The 16,828-nt window shown below is 43.7% G+C and overlaps 1 protein-coding gene across 2 annotated transcripts in view; it reads right to left on the bottom strand.

Moving 5' to 3' along the window:
* cyhr1 (cysteine/histidine-rich 1) overlaps nt 1–16,828 on the bottom strand; it is a 184,866-nt gene that overhangs the window by 30,494 nt on the left and 137,544 nt on the right. For both annotated transcript variants that reach the window (XM_038798706.1, XM_038798705.1), the window contains exon 3: nt 4,748–4,959. In XM_038798706.1, the coding sequence (XP_038654634.1) occupies nt 4,748–4,959 (212 nt within the window). The remainder of the gene's footprint in view (nt 1–4,747; nt 4,960–16,828) is intronic.

Consider the following 16,828-nt stretch of genomic DNA (forward strand, 5'->3'; position numbering starts at 1 on the left):
TGTTAGTGTCTCAAACACCCATTCTCTCCCTGTGCTGTGTTAGTGTCCCAAAGCCCCATTCTCTCCCACTCCCTGTGTTAGTGTCCCAAACCTCCATTCTCTCCCACTCTCTGTGCTGTTTTCACACTGGAAATGCAATCGGAAGTGAGGATTATATTTGGGGATAAAAGATACTTTCTGAAGATGTACTCAGATCTAAAAGAAGGTTGGAAAAGCAAAGGAGAAAGATATATCAAAAAAATAAGGGGTGTAATGGAGAGCAAGAAGATGAGGAAGATAGTGAAGAGGAAGAGAGGACATAGGTGACAAAAGAGAGATAGACCGAGTTAGGGGGGTGGGGGGGGGGGGGGGGGGGGGGGGGGGAGAGAGAGAGAAGAGAGAGAGAGAGAGAGAAAGGTAGGTAGACTGATAGGGCGAAAAAGGCAAGAATGACAGAGAAAGAACAAGAGGAAAGTGTAAGAACCAGGTTTCAGGGAATGACAATGGGGAAAGGAAGATGGTGGCTTCAGTGAATTGTGAATCAAATTGATATTATTCAATCATATGGGGCCCAATCACTGCTTTTGCCACTAGGATTAGGCTCCAAACCCCAATCGCTGGATATCCCTGCTCTAGGATCTCCAGCTACAGAATGGTGAGCTGTGCCTAACTTCTCCTACCTTCCTCTTGGTTCAGACACAAGAGTGTGAGGCAAGATGTCTTCACTGGTTGGAAGGTGAAATTGAGAGAAAGGTCTTTCTCCAACACACATTGCCCAGTTCACTCCAGCACTGGTAAAAGGGATTTCCTCCCCATTTATCCAGCGGCCAGGGGTGTAGAAAGAGCTAAAAGAGAAAGGTTTTAATTTAAATTAGAATACTTTTTCATTATATAGTCATAAAAATGAAACAAGCATCTCCAGATTTCCTCTCTCCAATGTTCCCACCCTGTGCTCTCTTCCTTCCCTAGTCCTCATTGACTCCCCTCCCACTCCCCCACACTCTCCTGATTTCTCAGTCTGTTTCTGCGGGCAGCCATCTCCCCTCTCTCTCACTGCCAAACTGCATTTGCTCATTTTCGTCGAGTCAACCAAAGGTCTCCAAAGGAACTTTCCATGACATCTGCACTGCCAGCCTACTCTGCCGACTCTTTTAGGTGCCTGCAGGGACCTTCCCCTCTGTTACTCGTGATCCAGGATCTCAGCACCTTCTCTTCCCAATGTGTCTGATCGTTCAGCCACTCCATCCCGATTCTCCCTCCGCCAGTCTCTCCCTGTCTCTCCTTTCCCTCTCCTACTTGGTGATTAATTCTTATCCACTGCTCTGTAAAGTGCCCTGAAATGACTTTGTGCATTTGCCGAGCTAGTTGTTGTACCCTCAACATTTTGTCCCTAACAAACACTGCCATGTTATAGGTACATAGGAGCAGGAGGAGGTCATTCAGCCCATTGAGGCTGTTCCACCATTCAGTCAGATCCTGGCAGACGTGTACGTCAACCTAATTTTCCTGCCTTTGCTTTATCTTCCTCGAGACCCTTAACCAAAATAAAATCTATCGATCTCAGCCCCGGCTCCCAGAATCCACAGCTTTTTGTGGAAGGGAATTCTGAAGCTTGCTCACACCTTGTATGAAGCAGTGCTTCTTGATTTTACCCTGAATGGCCTAGCTCCAACGATGCCTGATTGTTCTGGATGTCCTCATCCGAGGGAACAGTTTCTCTCTATCTATCCCATCAATTGCACTGTCTGAGATTGTGGTGGTGGCAGATTCAATTGTGGCTTTCAAAAGGGGATTGGATAAGCACCCGAACAAAAAAGAATTACAGGTCTTCGAGGAAAGTGACTTTTACATTTAAAAAAATAATATATATCAATGACAGGTGAGGGGAACAAAGGCATGTTAGCTAAATTTGAAGATGACACAAAGATAGGGAGGAAAGTATGTTGTGAAGAGGACATTGGGAGGTTGCAGATGGAGATAGATAGGTTGAGTAAGTGGGCAAAAATCTGGCAGAGGGGTATAATGTAGGAAAATGTGAAGTTGTTCACTTTGGAAGGAAGAATAAAAAAACAGTATTACTTTCTTTAAAATTTGGAGTATCTAATTTTTAAAATTCCAATTAAGGGGCAATTTAGTGAAGAATGAGGGGTGATTTGATTGAAGTCTATAAAATCCTGAACAGTATTGACAAGGTGGACCTGGAAAGGGTGTTTCCGCTTGTGGGCGAGTCCAGAACTAGAATCCTGAACAGTATTGACAAGGTGAACCTGGAAAGGGTGTTTCCGCTTGTGGGTGAGTCCAGAACTAGGGGGCACTGATTTATAATTAGGGGTCACCCTTTTAGGACAGATAGGAGGAGAATTTTTCTCTGAGGGCTATGTGACTTTGGAACTCTCCACCTCAGAAGGCGGTGGAGGCGGGGTCACGGAATCTTTTTAAGGAGGAGGCAGGTAGATTCTTGTTAGACAAGGAAATCAAATGTTACAGTGGGTAGGAGGGAATCTGAAATTCAAAACACAAACAGATAAGGCATTATCTTATTAAATGGTGGACTTCGTTCTAGGGCCCGAATGGCCTAATTCTTCCTCTACTTTGTATGTTCGGAAGCTGCCATTGGAGCAAGAGTCGAGAATCAAAGGACACCAGTTTCAGCCAAAAGGAGCAATGGTGACATTAGGAAAAACACAGCGAGTAGGCAGGATTTGGAATGCACTGCCTGATTGTGTGGTGGAAATAGATAAAATGTTTGGCTTTCAAAAGGGAATTGGATGAGCAGCAGAAGAGAGAAAATGTGCAGGGCTCTGGAGAAAGGACAATGGGAGTGAGAGTAGCTGAGTAGCTCTTGCAGACAGCTGGCATGGACTGATTCTATTCTACGATTCAGTTCAATGCCTCTTTATATAAAATTCTCCTCCACTGCACATGCAGCAATCACATCATGGAACAGACTGTCTGGCCCAACCAGTCTATGCTTGTTTTTATCCCCGAAAGCAGTGGTCCATGTGTCTGCCTTGTTCCAGTTCTCTTCGGTCCTCATTTCCTTCAATTGTCTATTTTTAAATGTTGGCACAGTCTCTGCTTCAGTCCCTAATTATACAGCTTCACTATCCTGTAATTTTCCACCTAGCTCTGCAAGGGAGACACTCCAATAATGTGATCCCGAATTCCCGACTCCTCACTGCTATGACGTTTCATCGCTGGTTGGCTTGAAATCTGACCCACTAAGCTATGTTTACCAAACAATTCAATACAGAGAGCCATTTGTAGGGGAGCATTTGTAACAGTCCTTTCAACATCCCATGTCAAACCAAAATATAAAAGGCCGAACTGTCCATAAACCGGCTACTGGGGGGATAAATCTACACTTCTGCGTGGTCTTCAACCTTTCAACCTCTATAAACGTGAGGTAAAAACGGTGCTATGTGTACCCTAATATGCACCAAGTCCTGTTCACCCATCATTTCTGCAATCATTGACCTCCACTTGCTCCCGGTCTGCCAATGCTTCCAATTTAAAATTCCCATCCTTCTTTTCAAATCCATCCATGGCCTCGCTCCAGCTTCCCTGTTATTTCTGCAACTCCTGCAACCCTCCCAACATATATTTCTTCATTCCTCCAATTCTAGCCTCTTCTACCACCTTGGATCTCTTCACTCCAACAATGGTGGTGGGCGAGCTTTTGGCTACGCTCTGGAATTTCCTTCCTAAACCTCTCTGCCTCTCTCTTCTCCTTTAATACACCCCTTAAAGGTGACCAGGCTTTTGGTCACCTGTCCTAATACCTCCTTATGTGGCTCTGCGTCAAACTTTGTCTGCGAATGCCCGTCAAGCGGCATGGGACATGTTAAAGGCGCTATATAAGTACAAGTTGTGGTTGTTGACATTTACTCCTATTGTATTTATACAGAAAACACTAGTACAAACATTTCCATCAGTTTTGTTCTTAAGAAGTCACAACTGCCCAAATAAAGTGTGGGGATAACCCAGTTTCTAATAACTGAAGGATCCGTCACTGAGCCTCAGTCACTAGAGCCGGGAATGAATTACATTCAGTAACAGCTTCCAGTTTAATGAATTTTCCACTGCCCAATGTCAGAGGTATTGAAAGGACACAACTACACTACAGGCTGTGATATCAACAACTGGGTTATGTCAGTCCAGCAATTTCATGAATGGAACATTCCAAATGCCTGTTATCTTATAATTGCAGACTAAAATGATCACATTTTAAAATCAGGCGCCACCGGGAATCACGCTCAACAATCCTACAACCCTTTGATAGAAGAGGGGGTTAAACAGGAGGGCTGGACAGACCCGGGGTCATGGCTCTATACTGTAACCAAAGGGGAAACAGGTTTCTTTCATTTCTCCTCTTAGATCTGCCGGGCACCAAACATCACCCCCCACCACCACCACCTGCCTCACCCAGAGCGGCCATTCATCATACCTTAGCCCAGGCAGCAATATGACGGGCAAGATATTCAACATCAGAAGCATCACAGCTGAGCCTGATTGTGCCTGAGGTGCAGGGGAGGGGTTACTAGCCAGCCAGCAGGAGCCAGGACTGTTTAACTTATGTTGAACCAAGACCTGCTGAGGATGACTGCAGGCAGCCAACTGTTACTCTGCTGAGAATCAGCTATCAGCACAGAGTAGGAACTGAACCCAGGACGTTCCTGGTCTCTGCAGCTCAGTAGCTGGGGGGAGTGCCTTTCTTCAGGCAGAATATGAGCTTGGTGTATATGATGAAAGCACAAGCCACCCTTACCTGTGTATCCTATTTTCTCAAAGCTAAGCAGGTTGAAAATGCTATTGTAGAGTTGCATCTCCTTCTTGTGGTTTTGGTCCATTTCGTCCAAGATCTCCATCAGTTCGTTGCCAGTTTTGGTAGGGTGGCCACATTCCCCCTCATGAACGGTTAGCTCATGGAATGGCCCCTGCCACGGGCATCCAATCCGCTTGTATTTACACAGCGTCACTCTGGCATGAGGAGGTAGAAAAAGAACACAGCAGGTTAATAAATGGCATCTCAAGTACTTACACAGTCACAGACCAAAAGACGGACATTTTCAGAATGCCCAAATCACTCTTCAGCCAAAGAATAGCTTTGCATCCAGTTCTGGTCACCTCAATTTGAGAGTGCAGGGATGTGAGAGTCCTTGAGAGTGTGACGAGGACATTTACCACAGTTCCCAGCATGGTGGGAGGAGGGTTTAGTTACAAGATTAGGTTGGAAAGGCTGGGGTTCTTCTCCTTGGAGTTCAGGAGATTGAGGAAGATTTGATAGAGGTGTACAAGATTATGAAAGGCTTACATAAGGTAAACAAGACATTTCTCATTAGCTGATGGTATAAGGACTAGGGGAGACAAATTTATGATTTAGGATAAGAGATGCGGAGGGAATATGAGGAAGAGCTTTTTTTTTTACACAGCGAGTGATAATGACCTGGAACTTATTTCTCCATGAGGGTGGTGGAAGTGGAAATGATTAGCAATTTGAAAAGGAAATTGGATGGGTGACTTGATAAATGACTTGGAAGAACTAAACTTGTAGGGCTATGGGGATTGAAAAGAGTAGTGAGATTGGCTGGATAGCTCTGCGAGGATCTGGCATATAGTCAATGGGCCAAATGGTCTCCTGTACTGAAAACAACTCTATGACTCTATGCACTTTTGAAATGTAGTCACTATTGCAATGTAGGAAACACAGCAGCCAATTTGTGGTGTTGGTTAAGGGATAAATATTAGCCGGGTCTCTGGAGTAGGACTTGAAACAAGAACCTTCTGACTTAGAGACGAGAGTGCCAGCTAAAAGTAATTAATGATCAAAATGAACTTTCCCATCACCAGTTGTGCCGAGATTTCGAGGCCCTTTGGCCGATCGTAATTGTACTCCCACTGCACATAAACACACTAATGCTAATACCCACTCCTACACCATTTTATGTGCACTGCCATGATAAATGACTCAGGCAGGTCTTTGCCCATGCCCGCAAGAAGGCTGAAAGTAGGATAACAGTTTGAAAAGGCTATCCTAACCTTCCCACTGATGTTTCCAGTACTATTCTTTAAATTTGATCATTGGAAATAATCTTTCATCATTTTCCCTCTCAACATCCATCGTAATTTCCAATTCTCCTGGGAATGCCCCTTGATTTTCCCTGCTCTGGTATATACAAGTCTCTCAGAATCGCTGATATCTGGTGTCAACTGCTTTGCACATCCAATTCTTTCTGCTTCTCATATGATTGCTTCCCTATGTTCACTGTTTTCCTGTATATAAAACTCAGGATATCAGCTGACCTGCAAAGGCTTTCACCGCCTGCAATCCCACTTTTCAAGATTGGTATATTGGCGGACCTGTGGGTCTATGCACCTGTGCCCTGAGATATGTGTGTTAGCCTGAATCTGTGCACTCGTACTCCCAACCTTGCCTTCCTCCTCTCCCTGAGAAATGTTGCAGTTTTTGTTCATTTTCTGTTATTTTTCCAAGAGGTGATGGTGTCGAAGTGGTGATGTCACTGGAGTAATCCATGAGCCCAGGCTAACGCTCTGGGGACATAGGTGGAAACGCAACAGGTGGAATTTTAATTCAATGAACTAATAAGCTAGTTTCATATTACAGATAGAACTTGTGCGGTCCCTTTTAGCCTGAATCAGGATTTGTGTGGGTAAGGTGTGTGCATTTTCTCATTTCAATGTAGACAACCTAAATGTTACACCGTGCACCATTTGTAATGACCATTATGAAATGTCTGTAATGTTTCTTTGACTTTATTGAAGCACCTCAGAATGCGACATGATCTGAGTAGAAAAGCTCAATATTATTGCACTTTGTATGATGGCTATTTTGAAATGTTTGTAATGTTCTTTCAGATATTTCACGAATAAAGTATAATTTTGCAAAAATTTTTTTTTTTCCTGATTTCAAATAAATTCCAGCAGCAGGCTTTCTGCTGATTTAAAAAATAAACAGGGTTATTTATTGTCACACATTAGCCTGGATGTTTAAATCACAACTTCTCAATCACTTGTCTCACTCACACTATCACACACGCAAAGGTTAGATACAGAAAGAGTTAAATTTGTACTCATAAAATGGATTTTATTTATTTTTTATAAATTTAGAGTACCCAATTCATTTTTTCCAATTAAGGGGCAATTTAGCGTGGCCAATCCACCTACCCTGCACATCTTTGGGTTGTGAGGGCGAAACCCATGCAAACACGGGGAGAATGTGCAAACTCCACACGGACAGTGACCCAGAGCCGGGATCGAACTTGGGAGCTCGGCGCCGTGAGACTGCAGGGCTAACCCACTGCACCACCGTGCTGCCACAAAAATGGAATTTATAATTCAGTCTTTATATCGATACCTTCTTGGCTGAATTGATACTCTAGTTGGAGTGAATGTCTGTTGATATAAAAGATCTCATGAAGCTGCAAAGCTTCTTATAGACGAATAGCCAGGAGGCTGGTTCTCAGGTGGTCTTGGAATCTGGAACAAACACAGCACCTTGGCTGCATTCAAAAACTTTCAGTTATGATGCTTCAGATGTTTCTCACTGCCAGATTTGCTTTTCGAGTTGAATTGTACTGTAATCCCGGAAAGTTAGTTTCAGTCACGTGACTGCAGGGTTAACACTTCTTTTAAAGCCATAAAAGTTCTGATGATCAGCACTGTGGAGTCGCTATCCAGCATCAACTGAAGGTTGCCAATGTGTGTCAGACCCTCCCACATTCCCATAGTCCAAAGATGCGCAGGTTAGAGGTGTGGTTCTGGGGATAGGGTGGGGAAGTGGGCCTAGGTAGGGTGCTCTTTTGGAAGGTCATTGCAGACTTGATGCTCCGAATAGCTTCCTTCTGCAGTGTTTGGATTCTATGGATCACCTCCTTATGTGCTATATCATTCCACAGGAAGTATAATGCCGAAGAGTGTTAGGTGTGTGAGGGTGGGAGAGGGGAAGATGAGAGACACGGGTAAGAGGTGAATTTGAAGAATTGGTTGAAGGTGTGGTCAAAGAATTCGATTTTGGTTACAAGTGGTCGATAAAAGAAAGCCTTGCCTTTCTATCGGACCTTTCATATTCTCAGGATGCCCCAAAGCCAATGAAGTACTTTTGAAGGGTAATCACTTGAAAATGTGATAGTGAAAAGGTAATCTGTTTTGGCAATGTTAGACAGCCAGCTGAGTCAAAAAAAAAGCAAATATTATCAGGGAGGAATGTGAACAGCTATCTCTGGATAAGTTGTAAGTCACCGATAGTGCAACTTGGGACAATGAGAAGGAGATTAATTAAATCAAGTTGATTTCATTTATTGTCACATGTACCGAAGTACAGTGAAAAGTACTTTTCGGGCAGCACGATGGCGCAGTGGGTTAGCCCTGCTGCCTCACGGCGCCGAGGTCCCAGGTTCGATCCCGGCTCTGGGTCATTGTCCGTGTGGAGTTTGCACATTCTCCCCGTGTTTGTGTGGGTTTCGCCCCCACAACCCAAAGATATGCAGGGTGGGTGAATTGGCCACACTAAATTGCCCCTTAATTGGAAAAAAATGAATTGGGTACTCTAAATTTATTTTTAAAAAAGTACTTTTCTGTGGCCAAGTGAATGTATACAGTACGTACATAGTAGATAAAAGAATAATCAACAGAAAACATTGACAAACGGTACATCGATAAACAGTGATTGGTTACAATGCAGAACAAGGGCCAACAAAGCAAACACATGAGCAATAGCAGCATAGTGCCTCATGAATAGTGTTCTTACAGGGAACAGATCTGTCCGAGGGGGAGTTGTTGAGGAGTCTTGTAGCTTTGGGGAAGAAGCTGTTCCAATGTCTGGATGTGCAAATCTTCAGACTTGTGTACCTTCTGCCTGATGAAACGGTCTGGTAAAAGGCAATGCCTGGGTGGGAGGGGTCTCTGATAATGCTGTCTGCCTTCCTGAGGCAGAGGGAGGTGTATACAGAATCAATGTGGGGGTGGCAAGCTTGTGTGATGCGTTGGGCTGAGTTCACCACACTGCAGTTTCTTGCGATCTTGGACTGAGCAGTTGCCATACCAGGCTGTGATGCAGCCGGAAGGATGCTCTCTATCACATATGTAAAAGTTTGTGAGAGTCGATGCAGACATGCCAAATTTCTTTAGCTTCCATAGGATGTAGAGACGTTGTTGGGCTTTCTTGACTGTTACATCAACGTGAGTGGACCAGGACAGACTGTTGGTGATGGTGACCCCCAGGAACTTAAAGCTATCGACCATCTCCACTTCGGAGCCATTGATGCAGACGGAAGTTTGTGTCGTGCTACACTTCCTGAAGTCCGCAAAGAACAAAAAGCTGCGTGAAGGATCAGTACAGTACACAGTAAGGAGCTATCAGGCCAATCCCCACACCTGTCACTACAGTCCAAGTTGTGTATTAGTTCAAATTATTTGATTACTATTTTCATTCTACAGAGAATTGTACAGACACAAATACATCATTCATCCATAACCTCACACTGGTTCTCACACTGCACAGTCTTAAGAAGGCAGCTCACTACCATCTCTCATGAGCAATTAGTGATCAATAAATGTTGGTCTAGCCAACGTCCCGTGAATTAATTTTTTTAAAAAACCATCTCACTCTGTAGAAGTTGAAAAAAACATCTGACTGGAGAACAGTCATGTAAGTCAACCCATCCGCCATCTCGTCCTGTACAGGTTAAGCTATCCACCATCTTATCGAATACAGTGAAGGGAATACAGCGAAGGGGCTCAAAGAATATGGGAGAAAGTGGGATTAGGCTGTTGAGTTATATGATCAGCCATGATCATAATGAATGGCAGAGCAGACTCGGTGGGCCGAATGCCTCATCCCGCTCCTATTTTCTATGTTTCTACAGGTTAATCCAAATTTTAGCTCATCGAATATACCCTGTAACCCAGGTTAACCCCACCCCATTATCTCATTCTGTACAGGTTAACCCAGTTTACCATCTCACTCTGTACTCATTAACCTGCCCACCATCTCGTTCTGTAAAATATAGCCATAAAGATATAGGAACACTATTAGAATGTCATCATTTATTGCGAGGGAATTAAAATATAAAAGTAGGGAGGTCATGCTTCAGTTACACAGGACACTATGAGACCACGTCTAGAGTACTGTGTACAGTATTGTCTCCTGAATTGAGAAAGCATGTAAATGAGTTAGAAGCAATTCAGAGAAGGTTTACTGGACTAATACCAGGAATGAGTAGGTTGTCTTAAGGAAAGGCTAAGTTTGCATTCACTGGAGTTTAGAAGAGTAAGAGGTGACTTGATTGAAGCCCTTTAGATCCTGAGTGGTATTGACAGGGTGGATGTGGAGAGGATGTTTCTTCTTGTGAAATGAAAATCGCTTATTGTCACAAGTAGGCTTCAAATGAAGTTACTGTGAAAAGCCCCTAGTGGCCACATTCCGGCACCTATTTGGGGAGGCTGGTACGGGAATTGAACCATGCTGCTGGTCTGGTCTGCTTTCAAAGCCAGTGATTTAGCCGTGTGCTAAACCAGCCCCTGTGGGAGAATCTAGAACTAAGGTCACTGTTTAAGAGGGCCATGATCCTCTGGAGCTCTCTTCCTCAAAAGGCAATGGGAGCAGAGTCTGAATATTTTCAAGGCAGAGCTAGATAAATTCTCGATAAACAAGGGAGTGAAAGGTTATCAGGCACAGGCAGGAGGTTACAATCAGATCAGGCCAAATTCTTATTGAATGGCAGAGTGGGTTTAAGGAGCCAAGCAGCTACTCCTGTTCCTAATTCGTTTATTTATATAGAGAATACCAAAAACAGAGCTTGAAAATCAAAACAAGGGCAAAAGTTAGAGGGAATCAACAAATCTATGACACAGAAGCGGAGAGCCTCAACTCTGAGGAAGGTAACCCAAATGTATTCAGAGGGAGTGGGAATAAAGGGAATTACAGACCGGTTAGCCTAACATCAGTAGTAGGGAAAAATGCTAGAGTCTATTATAAAGGATGTGACAACAGGGCATTTACAAAATATCAGTGGGATTGGACAAAGTCAACATGGATTAATGAAAGGGAAATCATGTTTGAAAAACCTCCTGGAGTTTTTGAGGATGTAACTAGTAGAATAGATAAGGGAGAACCAATGGATGTGATGTACTTGGATTTTCAGAAAGCTTTTGATAAAGTCCCATGTAAGAGTTTAGTGTGAAAACTCCTCCATTAGGATTGGGGGTAACATTGGCATGGATTGAGAATCAATTAGCAGACAGGAAACAGAGAGTAGGAATAAATGGGTCTTTTTTGAAGTGGCAGGTGATGACTAGTGGGGTCCCACAGGGATCAGTGCTTGGGCCCCAACTATTCACAATATACTTCAATGATTTGGATGAGGGAACCAAACGTAATATTTCAAAAAGTGCTGATTACATAAAACTTGGTGGGAGTGAGTGGTGATGGGGATGTTAAGAGGCTTTAAAATGAATCAGACAAATTTAATTTGTGGGCAAATACATGGCAGATACAGTAAAATGTGAAGTTATTCAGTTCGGACGGAGAAACAGAATGTCAGAGTATTATTTAAACGGTGATAGATTGGGAAATGTTGATGAATAAATGGACCCGGATGTCCTTGTACATCAGTCACTGAAAACAAGAAGGCAGATGGTTGCTTGAGGAGGCAGTGGCGTGGTCATATTATTATTTAACTAGTAATCCAGAGACCCAGGGTAATGCTCTGGGGAATCCAGGTTTGAACCCCACCATGACAAATGGTGAAAGTTGAATTTATTATAAATCTGGAATTTAAAAAGTCGAATGAACCGTTGCTGATTGCCATAAAAACCCATCTGGTTCACTTCTGATGTTCTTCAGGGAAGGAAATCTGCCATCCATACTTGCTCTGACCTAGATGTAACTCCAGATCCACAGCAATATGGGTTGACACTTATCTGCCCTATGAATTGAGTTCACGGTCAATTTGGCATAGGTAGCAAATGCTGGTCCAGCCAACAATGCCCATGTCCAATTGATTTTTAAAACGCAGTTAAGAAGGCAAATGCTGAGTTGGCCTTCATTGCAAGAGGACTCGAGTACAGGTGCAAGGCTGTCTTACTGCTGATGTACAGGGCCTTGGTGGTACCACACCTGGAATATTACATGCCGTTTTGGTCTCCTTATCCAGGAAAGGATGTACTTGCCAGAGAGGGAGTGTAGCAAATGTTCACCAGACTGATTACTGGTTGTCGCAGGATTGTCATATGAGGAGAGATTGAGTCTATATTCACTGGAATTTAGAAGAATGAGAGGGGATCTAATTGAAACGTTTATAATGCTGTAGAATTCTGACAGGGCTGGATAGACTGGATGCACGGATGTTGTTACGTCTGGCTGAGGGGGTGGGGTCTAGAACAAGGGGTCACAGTCTCAGGATTTGGGTAGGCCATTTAGGATTGGGATGAGGAGAAATGTCTTAATCCCAAGGGTGATGAACCTGTGGAATTCTCCACCACAAGGCTATGGAGGCCAAGTCACTGAATATATTTAAGAAGAAAATAGATAAAGATTTTTAGACTCTAAGGCATCGAGGGTTATGGGGAGAGTGCTGGGTATGGTGTTGAGTTAAAGGATCAGCCATGGTATGTTGAATGACGGAGCAGGCTCAAATGTCCGAATGGCCCCCTCCTGCTCCTATTTTCTGTGTTTCTATGTGACAAGATACAACCTATCTATCTGTGACAATACCACACAAACTTAGTCAGTAACAAATAAATATTCTCTGGTTTGTGCTGTGTGATGGATCAAACTACTTTTACAGCAGGGCTTGTAGAATTCTTGGCTGTCAAGTTTTTTTAAAAAATGGAAGCAGCTAACAATTTTTTACCCCTCTTTCTCATTCTTGACTGTAAAAGCATGATGCTTAGCAGTATGGGCAAGCTGAATGTAACAATATTAAACCTGGGATCGATGTTAGTGTGTTGGCACTGGGACCATTTAGTCAGACTAGTACATAAATTACTCAAAGTGCTGGTGTGCAAGTCTGTATTTGTAATCTATTTTAAGCCCTGTAAATACAAGGCTAAAGATACTTCTATAATATACTGATAGAGCCCAAATTACACACTAAGCTTTACAGTGTGTAATTTGAAGCTTCCTGGTGAAATTTACTGTTTTCATTTGCCCACCACGTCTCTTTCAAAATCTGAAACCTCTCCTCTCAGTCACCAGTACTTACCTACATATAACACACATGGGCTTTGCATCCTTATTTGCATTGGCACATTTAGACCATAAGACATAAGAGCAGAGTTAAGCTACTTAGCCCATCGAGTCTGCTCCGCCATGCAATCATGGCTGATATTTTCTCATCCCCATTCTCCTGCCTTCTCCCCATAACCCCATAGCTCACTGGGCTAAATCGCTGGCTTTTCAAGCAGGCCAGCAGCACGGTTCGATTCCCGTACCAGCCTCCCCGAAAAGGTGCCAGAATGTGGCGACTAGGGGCTTTTCACAGTAACTTCATTGAAGCCTACTCGTGACAATAAGAGATTTTCATTTCATTTTTATAACCCCTGATCCCATTATTAATCAAGAACCTATCTATCTCTGTCTTAAAGACACTCTGAATTGGCCTCCACAGCCTTCTGCGGCAAAGAGTTCCACAGATTCACTGCCCTCTGGCTGAAGAAATTCCTCCTCATCTCTGTTTTAAAGGATAGTCCCTTTAATCTGAGATGGTGTCCTCTGGTTCTAGTTTTTCCTACAAGTGGAAACATCCTCTCCACGGCCACTCTATCCAGGCCTCGCAGTATCTTGTACGTTCCAATAAGATTCCCTCTCATCCTTTTAAACTACAACGAGTACAGACCCAGAGTCCTCAAAAGTTCTTCAGACGACTAGTTCTTCATTCCAGGGATCATTCTTGTGAACCACCTCTGGACCCTTTCCAAGGCCAGCACATCCTTCCTTGTATATGGGGCCCAAAACTGCTCACAAGACTCCAAATGGGGTCTGACCAGAGCCTTATACAGCCTCAGAAGTATATCCCTGGTCTTGTATTCTAGCTCTCTTGACATGAATGCTAACACTGCATTTGCCCTCTTAACTGCCGACGGAACCTGGACATTAACCTTAAGAGAATCGTGAACAAGTACTCCCAAGTCCCTTTGTGCTTCTGCTTTCCAAAGCGTTTCCCCATTTAGAAAATAGTCTATGCCTAAATTCCTCCTTCCAAAGTGAATAACCTCACACTTTTCCTTATTGTATTTCATTTGCCACTTCATTGCCCACTCTCCCAGCTTGTCCAAGTCCTCTGAAGCCCCCTTGCTTCCTCAATATTACCTGCCCCTCTACAGATCTTTGTATCATCTGCAAACTTAGCAACAGTGCCTTCAGTACCGTCTTCCAGATCATTAATGTATATTGTAAAAAGTTGTGGTCCCAGCACAGACCTGTGAGGCACACCACTAGTCACCGGCTGCCATCCTGAAAAAGACCCCTTTATCCCCACTCTCTGCCTTCTGCCAGTCAGCCAATCCTGTATCCATGCCAGGATCGTACCCTGAACACCATGAGCTCTTAACTTATTTAACAGACTCCTATGCGGCACCTTGTCAAAGGCCTTCTGGAAATCTAAATAAATCATGTCCACTGGTTCTCCTTTGTCTTACTTGCTTGTTACCTCCTCAAAGAACTCTAACAGATTTGTCAGACACGACCTCCCTTTGACAAAGTCACGCTGACTCAGTCCTATTTTACCATGCACTTCCAAGTGCTTTGCGATCTCATCTTTAATAACAGACTCTAAAAATCTTACCAATGACCAAAGTCAGGCTAACCGGCCGATAATTTCCAGTCTTCTGCCTCCCTCCCTTCTTAAACAGTGGTGTTACATTAGCCACATTCCAGTCCTCTGGGACCCTTCCTGACTCCAGTGATTCCTTAAAGATCATCACTAATGCCTCCACAGTTTCCTCAGCTATCTCTTTTAGAACCCTGTAGTGTAGTCCATTCGGTTCAGGTGACTTATCCACCTTCAGACATTTCAGTTTCCCCAGAACCTTTTCCTTAGTAATGGTCACTGCACTCACCTCTGCCCCCTGGTTCTCCTGGAGCTCTGGCATCCCACTGGTGTCTTCCACCGTGAAGACTGATGCAAAGTAACTATTCAGTTAGCCTGCCATTTCTTTGTTTCCTATTATTACTTCTCCAGCCACATTTTCTAGTGGTCCAATATCTATTTTTACCTTTTATATATTGAAAAAATCTCTTTCTATCTTCCTTTATATAACTAGCTAGCTTGCACTCGTACTTCATCTTCTCCCCCCTTATTGCTTTTTTAGTTGTCCTCGGCTTGCTTTTAAAGGCTTCCTAATCCTCTGTTTTCCCACTAATCCTCGCCACTTTGTATGCTTTTTCTTTAGCTTTTATACTGTCCTTGACATCCCTCGTCAGCCATGGATGCCTTGTCCTCCCTTAGCATGTTTCCTCCTCCTTGGGATGAATTTCTGTTGTGCCTCCCTAATAACCCCCCAAAACCCCTGCCATTGCTGTTCCACTGTCTTCCCTGCTAGGCTCCTTTTCCAATCAACACGGGCCAGCTCCTCCCTCATGTCTTTGTAGTTACCCTTATTTAATTGTAATGCTGTTACATCTGATTGCAGCCTCTCCCTCTCAAACTGCAGGGTAAATTCTATCATATTGTGGTCACAGCTCCCTAAGGGTTCCTTCACCTTAAGTTCCCTAATCAAGTCTGCCTCATTACACATCACCAAATCCAGAATTGCCTGTTCCCTAGTAGGCTGTCACAAGCTGCTCCAAAAAAACCATCTCTTAGACATTCCACAAATTTCATTTCTTGGGATCCACTACCAACCTGATTTTCCCAGTCCACGTGCACATTGAAGTTCCCCATGATTATTGTAATATTGCCTTTTTTACATGCCTTTTCTATCGCCTGATTTATTTTCTGCCCCACATCCTGACTACTGCTAGGAGGCCTGTACATAACTCCCATCAGGGTCTTTTTACCTTTGCGATTCCTGGTTTGACATAACCATACCACAAAAAAATCATCTTTATACAGCTTTGTTGCCGAATTAAGTTTCTTCTTTGTAGGCTGTTAAGTAGATGCCCTGGTGCTCTGTACATGGCTAACATCAGCACTGCTCTGTCCTGCCGTGGACTCTCCTGTTCCGCTCTCTTCAGCAGATTCAGATGTGAGATCGTGGTCAGTAGGTACACTGCCAATTTGTGTCTCTGGCCATCTCTTCTTTGTAACAAAATGATCCGTCTTCACAGCCCTCTTGCCTTGCTTGCTAGCAGCTAGGAATTGGAAGAAGCTCTCCTCTGTGATTTGGCACCAAAAGCATGTACGTACAGGGCACTTGATGTCAAATAGACGCGCAGGGCGCGTGACCAGCTCACTGCTGCTGCTTATGGTCAAAAGATTGAACACAGTCTAATTTAATTCTCATTTAAAAGCCGGTAGCAGCCGCCATTCTCAGTTTAAATACCCGTGGCGGCTTTTGGGCTCTTCTCCCATAATTGGGACTACCGCAGGAATGCCGCAACAAATCTTTCTGCGACCCTCCGATACCCGCCTGTGGGTCATGAGCCACACTTTGAAAAATATTGCTCTTGAGAATACAGGCCCAGTTTCCTCAATCTCTCCTCACAGGACAATTGCATCATCTCAGGGATCAGTCTGTTGCACTCTCTCTATGGAAAGTACATCCTTCCTGAGAAAAGAAGACAAAAACTCTACACAATACTTCAGATGCTGTCTCACCAAGCCTCCATGTAATTGCAGAAAGTGCTAATTGTAGTGTGATGATGTCCCGAGCTACTAGAATCTACTGC

This window comes from Scyliorhinus canicula, chromosome 5 (genome assembly GCF_902713615.1).
Source record: "Scyliorhinus canicula chromosome 5, sScyCan1.1, whole genome shotgun sequence".
NCBI classification, from domain to species: domain Eukaryota; kingdom Metazoa; phylum Chordata; class Chondrichthyes; order Carcharhiniformes; family Scyliorhinidae; genus Scyliorhinus; species Scyliorhinus canicula.